General features: G+C 39.8%; 2 protein-coding genes across 3 annotated transcripts in view; one reads left to right on the top strand and one right to left on the bottom strand.

Moving 5' to 3' along the window:
- The window catches only part of dph1 (diphthamide biosynthesis 1), a 59,922-nt gene extending 54,597 nt beyond the window's left edge, over positions 1-5,325 (bottom strand). For both annotated transcript variants that reach the window (XM_069161390.1, XM_069161392.1), the window contains exon 1: positions 5,249-5,325. In XM_069161390.1, coding sequence (XP_069017491.1) covers positions 5,249-5,300 — 52 coding nt within the window. In that variant the 5' untranslated portion in view covers positions 5,301-5,325. The remainder of the gene's footprint in view (positions 1-5,248) is intronic.
- Positions 5,326-6,051: 726 nt separating this feature from the next.
- Positions 6,052-12,033, top strand: part of rtn4rl1b (reticulon 4 receptor-like 1b) — a 139,088-nt gene continuing 133,106 nt past the window's right edge. Inside the window, exon 1 of the mRNA XM_069161428.1 lies at positions 6,052-6,957. Coding sequence (XP_069017529.1) covers positions 6,945-6,957 — 13 coding nt within the window. The 5' untranslated portion in view covers positions 6,052-6,944. The remainder of the gene's footprint in view (positions 6,958-12,033) is intronic.

The following is a 12,033-nucleotide window of genomic DNA, read 5'->3' as shown; positions in this document are numbered from 1 at the left end:
CCGGTCATTAATTGCATTTTGGCCTTCAATCTGCTGCTGGCATTTTTTGACAAGCTCCTTATGGCAGGAGAAACTAAAGTAGTAGTTTTATATTCAAATCCTTTGCCACCAGACATCAATGCTGTTTTGATTTTCCTCTGTAACAGCTGTGGAAATAATAATAATTAAAAAATTAAAAAAAGCCAAACTAATGAGTATTTTTTTACAGCACAGTCCAAGTTACATATTTAAATCGTGAATTAAATTTTTTTTAAAAAGAAGCCAAACTATTTCAAGCCTAAAGTAATTAAAAGCAGATCACACTCAATCAAAAATGCTGCTCTTGTTCCATCTATTGTTATTGTACATTTGGTCATTTTTTAAAATAAATTTTAATCTGAAAACATCCTTAAGGGTCTTTTCCTACTAGATCTTTAGGAAGCCCCCGGTAAGATGCGGGCCACAAAGTTCAACATCACCTTAACTCTCCTACAATATCTCCTCAGCATCTCACTTGATATGGAGATGACTGACGGTGTGTGAGACTTTCTAGCTGATCAAACAATTTTGTCCCATAAAGGGCCTCTCATGGGATGATCTTGCATATCTTTGGAAACAGGGCTCAATTAAGAAGTCGTTTCACTGCTTCCTAGATACAGAATACAGAAATATGCCCTGACTCAAAATAATTTAATTGTATTTTTATGTTTGTCTTCCTTTCAAAAGTCACAAAATGGAACCATAGCTTAAAGTGCAAACTCATTAAAAAAGTTTGCCAAATTTAGTTAAGTTAGCTTGAAATGTCATGCTGTGGTAAACATTGTGTGGTTGGTGTTGCTCCAGTCAGCACAATTGTCAGTGAGAAGTTATCACAATATCAAGATATTTGGTCTCTCAACCAATTCCTTTCAAATGCATGCAGAAAAAAACTAATTGTAATACATCAAATAGGCTGCAGTTCATTTCAGTAAATACAATTATCTATGATATTATGTTCAATGGTCATTTTAATCAGAGGCAATATCGTGCTTTTAGGTAATTTATATATTAATAAAAGTCATACACCTGAACATGCTGAGCCCAACTTAGATTACCTTCACAGACAAAAGAAAACAAGCCAGCCAATACACAATAATATACATATATGTATGTGTGTGGGTGTTTAAACACATGACATCAGATATAAACTGAACAAACTGACTTAATATTAATAACAAAAACTTAGTAAGACACAATTATAGACGAATTCAGTGAGCTTATTAAGGCTGTCATGAGAACGGGTACTTCAACACCAGGTACTAAAATTCTGACACAATTGTACCTGTAAAAAAAAAAAATGCAAATAAAAAAAAAGAGATATTTTACTTTTGAGTCGAATGATCAGGGAGGGACAAGTTACAGACAGACAAAAGCCCAAATGAAAATGGTGTAATTAAGCGCTTTGGACGGACAGAATAAACACTTTGAAACTTATTTAAGCAGCTCAAAGGCAGACATCTGGATCTGTACATAGAATTCACATTGAGTTTCAGTTGTTATATTAACATGTTGTCAGTCACAATGTTCACATCCTGATTTGTTACTGTGATTGCTGTTTATGGTGTAGCATTGCTCCACACACGACCTTCACATTAGCTTGTTCAGGCTAATGTAGCGAAAGCTCTTAATTTTAGCAGCTAGCTACCCTATTGATGTTGTTGTTGTTGCAGTACTGTAGAAACGCTCTGCAACAATAAAAAAAGAAAAAGAAAAAAGGTTAATAATTTTTGGGGGTTTTGGGCATAGTGGTTTCTTTTGTTTGACTTGACAGTAGTCGTTTTTAGAAGGCTTGAAGGCTTCTTCTTTCTTTTGTGCATCAAAGTTCATTTTTAAATAACAGAGCTCAGGTTGAATTATATTTATTAATACATTTTGTCGCAGGATCGACAAAGATACCACGACAATATCAAGAATTGTGAATTTTCTGTGCAATTTGTACCGACAACCAAAATTCGAGTATGGTGACGACCTTTGTGCTTAAGTTAAAAACTCACAATCAATTCCAATCTTTTCTGTCTTTGTTGGAAACACCCATTAACCATTCACAGAGTGGGTGGAAGAACTAAGTGATTCCTTAGATCAAATAACTGCTCGAACCTCTTTTGTCGGTAAAAACATCCAGTAGCAGCGGATCAAAGCTGCGGAATGTTCCAAAGGATTTCTGGACCTTTTCTTCCTTACAGAACTGCTTTTCTCAGCCATATTGTTAGATGTGTGGTCTGAACGGCTCGAGGTCATCCCACAGCTTCTCCACTGTTTTAATAAGGTCGGTGCTCTGACTGGACCACTAGATGTTCAAGGTAATGTCCTGTTGCATCACCCAACTTATGATGCTGATAACTGATGCTGAGATACCTCAAATAAATCCCTAGATGGTGCGGAGCTGTTCACCTTTGGGGTGGTATGCCATGCCCTTTTTGTGTTATGCACTGTGTGGCATATTTGTATTCTTTTTCCTTTTTTTTTTTTTTTATCTCATTTGAGTATTTTGCATTGTCCTTGCGGAGTTATCTAAGTCTGGCCATTGGCTAACTTATCCATTTCTAAACAGATTGTGAAACTGTGCACTGATGAATATCTAAAACCTTTGCCATTACTTTATAACAATTCATGACTGGAAGTCCTCTGACATCTCTTATTTGCAAGGCATGTTTCAAGGAAGATGTTTCAAAATGTTTTTCCTCTGGGCTAAAGTAAGTTTAACCCACACCTTCAGTCGTGTTTCATTGATTGGACTCCAGGATTAGTAACTCTTCACGCCAATTAAGTTTTGTTGATGTCATTAGCTTGGGAGTTCACAAACTTTTTCCAACCCCTACAGCGCAAAGGTTTAGATGATTTATTCAGCAGACAAGATCAATACCATAATTAGCATGTTATTTCTGAAAACAGATGACGTCGGTTCCTAAATATTAGTTGAAAATCTGTCTATATCAAGGACATATTTATAGATAAAAGCAGATAACTGCAAAGGGTGCAATTACTTGTTCATTGCCTCTCGATAGATAGATAGTTACTTTATTAAACCCCAAGGGGAAATTTTTTCACTACAGCAGCATTTATAGATACAAGAAAGCAATAAAATAACAGTAAAAAAATATTAAATATAAAAATGCACAGTATATACAATAAATAGAATAAAATAAAATAGAATGATTAAATTAAATTAAAACTAACTAAACAATAGTGCAAAGGTTTTTTTGTTTATATATATATATATATATATATATATATATATTTAAACAAACAAGAAAAACAGACAACGGTGTTATTGTTATGTGATGGATTTTGCCAGAGGTGAGTTATTGTACAGTCTTATTGCAGTGGGCAGGAATGATCTCCTGTATCTGTCCTTGTGACAGCGGAGCTGGAGGAGTCTATTGAAGAACGTACTCCGCTGTCCCTGCAGCAGGTGGTGGAGAGGGTGGTTAGGATTATCCAAAATGGATAATAGTTTCCTCAGCGTCCTCCTCTCCACCACCTTTTCCAGGCTGTCCAGTTTTCAGCCAATGATGGAGCCGGCCTTCTTAACCAGTTTGTTAAGTCTGTTGGTGTCGCCGGCTCTATGTAAACATATTGAGTAATCTAATTTCAATGTGTCCTTTTTCACAGACAGGGATGCCCAGCAGACATTTACAGGACAAATTGAACTTGCAGCTCACAACAAAATGGGTAGTAGAACATAAAATGCACTTCATTCTCCCTGCAAGGACACAAATCTGCTGTTGTTCTAAAACAAAATATATGATGACTGGGATGGTGATTATGACCAAGCATCCCTCATCTTGCCTACCACATATTTAGACAATGTCGTGATTGACTCTAGTTTTTATCCACAGTATGTGAAGAAGGCGAGGAAAGCTGCAATCTTTTAAGGATGTGGTTTTTTTGATGTCAGTGCATACGTGGGTCACATTCAGGTGAGTCTGTCACCGTCTTTGCTGCCTACGCCACACATTGCAGGGAACACTGCGAGTCACCAGACAGTCACAAGCTATGCAGATTTCAGCGGATGACGATTAAGGAAACGACGCTACAACAAAGACTGGGGAACTACTTCAAACCAGGTAAAACTGGTGGAAGATGGTTCTCAAGAGTTTTGTTTTTTGTTGCTAGGGTTATGTCTCAAATTCACGTTGGGAAGAGACGGTACATGCGAGTCTCACAAGAAATGTGCGGCTCGAAAAGAGATTTGCCGATCTGTGGGAGCGTTCCTACTGGAAGAAGTTTTCCAGACAGAAAAGGAAGAAGGAGCATTCAAAGAGATGAGCTGGGTCTGGTAGTAAGCGAGCACCTCATAAGACCAAGAGGACTTTAGCTTCCTTTTATGATAACTGTATTTACTTAGTGCTAGAGTTGGGAAAGTTACATTCAAAAATTCACATGCTGTAGGACTAATCTCCAACCTGCATAGTCTTTTGTGTCCCACACAAACATATTTTTTTGCCCCACCTCATTGGTTTGGTCCCACGTACTATCGGTAGTAATGAAACATACGATTCCATAAACCCTTAAATGTAGAACTAATCTGCTGGCACTCAGCATCGAACTCATAAACTATGAACACTGATTGGATACCAGCTAAATGCTGACCTTCACACTATGTTTGCTGGCCGCCTACAGAAGAGAGCCAGCAACATCTGCTGAGACATTACACACCCACGTCTTTCTTTCTTTGTTCCTCTGCCATCAGGAAAAAAAAAGATACAGAACAATCAAAACCCAGACCAACAGGCTGAGAAACAGCTTTTTTCCCCAGAGCTGCAGCTGAGGACTAATAATAGGCAATACAAACGACTTTGACAATGCACTGCCGGGCACTTTAAAGCCGCTGATGCCTGTGTTTTATCCTTTATATATTTATATGTCTATTGTTCATGCCATGGTGATGTCTTGTTTTACCTTCGTTGTTTATATATATATATACATATTTTACCTTTGTTCATTGTTCCATTTCGTTGTAGTTTTTACAATGACAATAAAGTGCCGTATGTCCTTACGTCATCATATGTGAAAAGAAAACATTTTGCCACGAACACAATTCGTTAACACCATAAACACTAAAACGACATCACTTAAGTTTCCTGTTTGCATCATTTTCAGACGGCTGTGTCGTTGGGCTGAAAACAAGTCGGTGTAACTGCACCTCGTCGACGCAGGGCCGTGCATCTGTGAAGTACTAATATAAGTTGTACATTTATTCGTGTCGTTATTTCGTGTTAATATTTACCTGTTGGCTTTTTGGCAGGAACAATCTGCGCTTCACTCGAGGGCGCTGCCATGTTTTTTTTTTTCTTCTCCCAAACATGAGACACGTGAGGAGCAGAAAGGCGGAACCAATCGAGTGAAGAGAACAGCGAGGAGAAGCGGAGCACCGATAGAACCGATGTCACTGAACGGGACAGCGCGACCAAACCATCCCGGTGAACCTGAGCGGTTTATGGCGAAAATCTTCTGCAGGTTAAAGGGAAGGATCCACTTCCCGCGCTGACAATCAAATCAAATTAAATTAAATTTTTAAAATAGACATAGAAATAAGAATAAAACAGACATTTACAACATGTAAAATTAAACTAAAACAAAAACAAAAAATAAAAGGAACAAAAATATTGAATAAATAGAAAATAGAAATAAAAACATAAAAAGCCAATCACACACGGTCATTTATAGGCTAATGAATTGCATGTGACAGTTTCATGGAGTTTTAACTTCATATTGAAGATAAAAATGAATTAAAAAGAATATGAATATACACCGTTTAAGTGTGTGTGTGTGATTCAGAGCGAGAGAGACAGAGTCAGTTTATCTGATCCATTGGTCCATTATGCTTGCAAGATAAGAGATAAAAAACAAAATTTATCAAGGCTATTTTCTTCAGTAAGTCAGTTTCTTTGAAAGCTGCCTGAATGGGGACCTTGACAAAGCTCCAATCCCCCCTGACGTGTTATCCGCTGGTTCAAGTTATTGTTTCTCCGCTTGTGTCATATCATGTTGATTATGAAGACCTCTGGTGTCAGGGAGCAGCGCGTCTCGGGCTGGCGCAGGCAGGGACAGAGGCTGTAAAAGGGATGGAGCGGTATGCTGCCCGGCGGAGGGGCTGATCGGCTCACACACTCTCTCCCTCCTTGAGCGCATCAGCGAGGTCTGATCTATATAGGTGGAAAGCAGACAGATATTCACAGACGAGATCACAGAAATGTAACAATTACGAGTGGAGAAGAGAGCTGAAAAGGAGGGGATTTTTAAGAAGACCGACGGCATCAAAGTCTACATTATTAAGGAGGATTTGAGGAGTCTGCGTTTATAATCCGACATCAGAGGCGGAATGTGAATCCAAGTAACTTATGTTAATTAGAGATTTTAACGAATGTGATGCGATTTGAACGGCTCTGAGGCACCGGGAGAAGAATTTGAGAGTGGCCACTTGAATTTAAATATCTGTGCTTTTTCGGAGTCTGCCCGTGTTCACCGTCGACTTGCCCCATGAACTGATTTCCAGCCTGTACGGTCATTTGGGTCCTGAAGGAGTTGGCCGTCAGGGGTTGTGTCGGACTACTGTGCGTTTGTGCACATCCTACCCACTGGAGTTATCATTATTTCGGATCGAGCGGATGATTTTCGTGAGTGTGCCTGCCCATGGTTACCACCTTATCACAGGTCCGACTGAGGTCCGCCAGACTTTGTGAAAAAAAAACCAGGAGAATTATCGTGTATTTGTCAGTATTGATCAATCCCGCGACAGCCTGCAGTGCAACTCAATAGAGTGGATCGCAAGAATATCCAGAGGAGTGACGACTGACATTTGCACGACGAGCCACCAAAGCTCCGGATCAACTTCAAAACTAAAGCGCAGAACTTTTAAGTCTGGAATATAAGAATAGATGATTCTCCGAGGACGTAAGACGAAATACACCTAGGCCTACAAAATGTTCCAAAGGGGTGAGTAATTCTCAACTTTTGCCGCCCAAATGAATGATTTTGCCTGTGTTATTTGTATAATGGAGCCTACAAGGCGAACCATGCGCACGACTCCACTGCTTGTACTTCTTACGGTTACGAAATAGATGTTTAAATATGACACATTCATAATGCACCATGCTGCCCCGCAGATGTGTTATTAGCCCCACAGACGATGCGCCATTCGAAGAGCATCTTTAATTTGTACAACACGCACTGAAGGTTTCTGGGAATTAAATATTCATCTGTATGAGGATACGTGGGGACGACTGTGTGATATTAATACAGCTGATGCCGCACTGCAGTTTATGAGTTGTACCCGGGTCACAAGGCTATCTCTCCGAGCGCTGCACTCTGCTGAAGCCTTATTATTTGCTGTGTGTCAGTACATTTAGATGTGATGTATCAAATCGCAGTTCACAAGGTTATTCTCCGCCGGACACACAATATATGAACACTCCAGACCTTTAGCACCTCATAAAAAAGAGGAAGAGCCCCTCAAACTTTTAATATCAAGCGCCCCCCCTCTCCCCCCCAGGTCTACACATTAGACCACCCTTTTACTTGATGATCTTTGCCCCAAGGAACTGTTCCCGACAGTCTAGGCTTTAATTGGCCACACAGCTGCACAACTGTCTGCACTGGATGTCTGACAACAGTTGGAAGAATAAAACCTCTAATGAGAATGGATTACAGCACTAGCCTTTCACTATTATTAAGAGAGTGAAATAATAGTGAAATTAAACTGTTTCCCGTTTTGCTGTGGCCCCCTTGAGGCCCCTCAAGGACCTCTGGAGATCCTTAGTTTTCACTTGTTACACTTTACTCTACACTTCTTCATAACCTGCTCTTTTGTTTCAACAAAAGTTGTGCAGGAGATAGTAAAACTTTCCACACAAAAAAAAAAACACACCAAAAAAAAAAATATATTCTTGGTGAGGGGTCACCATAAACCATTGTATTTATTTCACCATTGTATTTATTTCGTCCATCTTGAGAGAAAAAACCCATTTGTTTAGAGTGGGTTTGCTACTGCTATTTGCCTGAGGGGCAGAGAAAAACAACATGTTTTTCTTGCTGCCATCAGATCGATTATTGCTGTTCCAACAGTCGAGATGAAACACACCATGGTAATGAGTGCCTATAGCTATAACAGCTTTGAGGGAAGGTTTAATGTCTAAACCTGTTCCTGACAGATCGCATAACTAATGTGGCTTTACAAGATATGAACAGCTCATTTTCATCTTTCCTGAGAAGTATTATGTCTGGGTTTGGGGTTTTTTTGGGGGGGAGAACTACGAGTCACTATGTATTCCAGAAGAGGCACTTTAGAGTTTAATGCATGAGCAAATACGTCTGTCTCTGTTTTGGGTAATGCTGGTATATGCTGAAGTGATAATACAGTGTTATCATCAACAAATCCTCAAGGAGATGATTTCCCACAGCTTGCACTCAATTTTCATTTTTGTTTAGCGCTAAATGGAGACTGTAGAGGTGCAGAGGTGATTGGCATCCTGGGATCGTGCGTTATCCCTTCTCCGTCCAAGGTTTTCGTATGTGAATCCGCTGTCTTACCAACCGCACAGCGCCGGACAGAAAATCACTTAATTCAAGACAAATGACTTCAAAGTACAGATTTCACCAGTCTGCCGAAAGTGCTCAGTGAGCCAACATGTCTGACTCTACAATAGTGAAGCACAGATGCGTCAGCCTTGGCAGGAACAGCGGCAGAAGTTCTCTAGTGAATTTGAATTTTTTAGCACCTAAAATAACACATTCCTGGGAAGCTGGCTGATGCATCAGGCTCAACATTTACTGTGACAGATCTACCATTTACAAACACATACAGGGGACACTGACCTAGCTGACACGTGTTGGCACCGCCTCTCCGGTTGACTTCACATTTTGGTCATTTGCCAAATTACCATGTTAATGAAGTGAGCCCACAGATTTTATGATGATCAATTGGCTCCCACTTTGTCTCACAGTCTCCAGATGCCGAGCTCTTCATATTTGTGCCATGATTTTGAACATGTTGATAACTGCTGTGACGAGGTATGGTCATGTCTATACAATCCACAAATATGTCTGAACATCGCAGCATTAATGGTGCTGTGTATTCATCTGCAGGTGAGAAAACATAGTCCTCATATCTTTGTTTGAACACTCACAATGGCGTTTGTGATTCTGCTAGTGTGGGTGTATATCTTTTCTGCGGCTTATGGAACAGCTATGTTTGTGTGTGAGTCTGTATCCGGGTACATGTGTAAATTTATGAAGCCATGCAAGCATTGCAGTACATGTCGCTCGATATCTGTCTTGACTTTTGTCTGTCTCTTTGTCTTACTTTCACGATCTCTCTTTTTCTCAAAACTAGTCAGCCATAGAGTGGGCACAAGGGATGATCTGTCAGAACAGCTCTGAGATGGAAAGGACAAGATGTCCACTCAACATAGCCTGCTGTGGCGGGCTGTAATTGCTGCTATATGTTACTCAAGATTATTGGATCAGGCTCAGCTGAAGCTTTTCTTACTTTGGCAAAAAACAAATAATCTATGCAAACAAGCGCAGACAAGTATGCAGTTCACATGCTTGTGTCAGTGTGCACCATGTCCTGTCCCCTGTGAACACAAAGATGAACATACCTACACACCCTTGTACTGCTATCATTATGAGAATGCTCTGCTGATTACAGTGGTGTGAAAAAGTGTTTGCCCCCTTCCTGATTTCTTAATTTTTTGCATGTCTGTCACACTTAAATGTTTCAGATCATCAAACAAATTTAAATATTAGTCAAAGATGACACAAGTAAACACAAAATGCAGTTTTTAAATGAAGGTTTTTATTATTAAGGGAGAGAAAAAAAAATCCAAACCCACATGGCCCTGTGTGAAAAAGTGTTTGCCCCCTAAACCTAATAACTGGTTGGGCCACCCTTAGCAGCAACAACTGCAATCAAGTGTTTGCGATAACTTGCAATGAGTCTTTTACAGCGCTGTGGAGGAATTTTGGCCCACTCATCTTTGCAGAGTTGTTGTAATTCAGCCACATTGGAGGGTTTTCCAGCACCAACCACCTTTTTAAGGTCATGCCACAGCATCTCAATAGGATTCAGGTCAGGACTTTGACTAGGCCACTCCAAAGTCTTCATTTTGTTTTTCTTCAGCCATTCAGAGGTGGACTTGCTGATGTGTTTTGGATCATTGTCCTGCTGCAGAACGCAAGTTGGCTTCAGCTTGAGGTCACGAACAGATGGCCGGACATTCTCCTTCAGGATTTTTTGGTAGACAATAGAATTCATGGTTCCATTTATCACAGCAAGTCTTCCAGGTCCTGAAGCAACAAAACAGCCCCAGACCATCATACCACCACCACCATATTTTACTGTTGGTATGATGTTCTTTTTCTGAAATGCGGTGTTACTTTTACGCCAGATGTAACGGGACACACACCTTCCAAAAAGTTCAACTTTTGTCTCGTCAGTCCACAGAGTATTTTCCCAAAAGCCTTGGGGATCATCAAGATGTTTTCTGGCAAAAATGAGACAAACCTTAATGTTCTTTTTGCTCAGCGGTGGTTTTCGTCTTGGAACTCTGCCATGCAGGCCATTTTTGCCCAGTCTCTTTCTTATGGTGGAGTCATGAACACTGACCTTAACTGAGACAAGTGAGGCCTGCAGTTCTTTGGATGTTGTCGTGGGGTATTTTGTGACCTCTCGGATGAGTCGTCGCTGCGCTCTTGGGGTAATTTTGGTCGGCTGGCCACTCTTGGGAAGGTTCACCACTGTTCCATGTTTTCTCCATTTGTGGATAATGGCTCTCACTGTGGTTCGCTGGAGTCCCAAAGCTTTAGAAATGGCTTTAGAACCTTTTCCAGACTGATAGATCTCAATTACTTTCTTTCTCATTTGTTCCTGAATTTCTTTGGATCTCGGCATGATGTCTAGCTTTTGAGGATCTTTTGGTCTACTTCACTTTGTCAGGCAGGTCCTATTTAAGTGATTTCTTGATTGAGAACAGGTGTGGCAGTAATCAGGCCTGGGTGTGGCTAGAGAAATTGAACTCAGGTGTGATAAACCACAGTTAAGTTATCTTTTAACAGGAGGGGGCAAACACTTTTTCACACAGGGCCATGTGGGTTTGGATTTTTTTTCTCCCTTAATAATAAAAACCTTCATTTAAAAACTGCATTTTGTGTTTACTTGTGTTATCTTTGACTAATATTTAAATTTGTTTGATGATCTGAAACATTTAAGTGTGACAGACATGCAAAAAAATTGGAAATCAAGAAGGGGGCAAACACTTTTTCACACCACTGTACATACAGTGTCTTCTAATGGTTTTATAGGTTTCTGCCCAGTTCCTATTGCTGCTATAGTGCTATAGATTTTCTTACTCCCATGGGAAGCCAGACTGGGAACATCCTTGAAATAATCACTAGCAACATGAAACCATTTATTTCTGATCTCTTACGTCATTGTTGCGTTGTGATGCACAAACTATATTTGTACTATTTTCGATGCCGCTTAAAGAGGATTTCATCCACTTGAATGGTGTCTGTGTGGAAAGGTGCCATTATTTTTTTAATTGGTTGTCGATGATCAAAGAACACAGCAAAATAAAATTGCTGTGCTAGGCTCTTATTGTTGGAAAGGCAAATAAGGCAAATAAATCCTACAACAGCCAGAAAGCATCGCAGTCTGTTCCTTTCGAGGTTGCGTCACAAATCGATGCTATTAGATAGGCTTAACCCTGACTTCTGTGAAGGTGGGCCAAAGAAAAACAAAGAGGTACACTCTGTAGTTTGAAGTCTGCCAACTGTTCAGGCAAATGAACACAAGCATATGAGTATAGGCAACATATACATCATATAGATTTACTTCCCATTTCATGATGGGAAAAATCCTAAAGTATATTATAATGAATTACATTTGATATTTCAAAACTTTCAAAGCATCTCTTTAAATGCGAAAAAAAAAAAACTGTCCCTAATTGCATCTGCAGTATTCTTACCACACAATGACAGTATAACATGTAACAAAAATTATACTTCTAAATG

The sequence above is a fragment of the Embiotoca jacksoni genome, unplaced genomic scaffold (assembly GCF_022577435.1).
Source record: "Embiotoca jacksoni isolate LCO1_2020_lvr unplaced genomic scaffold, fEmbJac1.0.p SCAF_28, whole genome shotgun sequence".
In the NCBI taxonomy this organism is placed as follows: domain Eukaryota; kingdom Metazoa; phylum Chordata; class Actinopteri; family Embiotocidae; genus Embiotoca; species Embiotoca jacksoni.
This window is presented reverse-complemented; position numbering and strand designations above follow the sequence as displayed.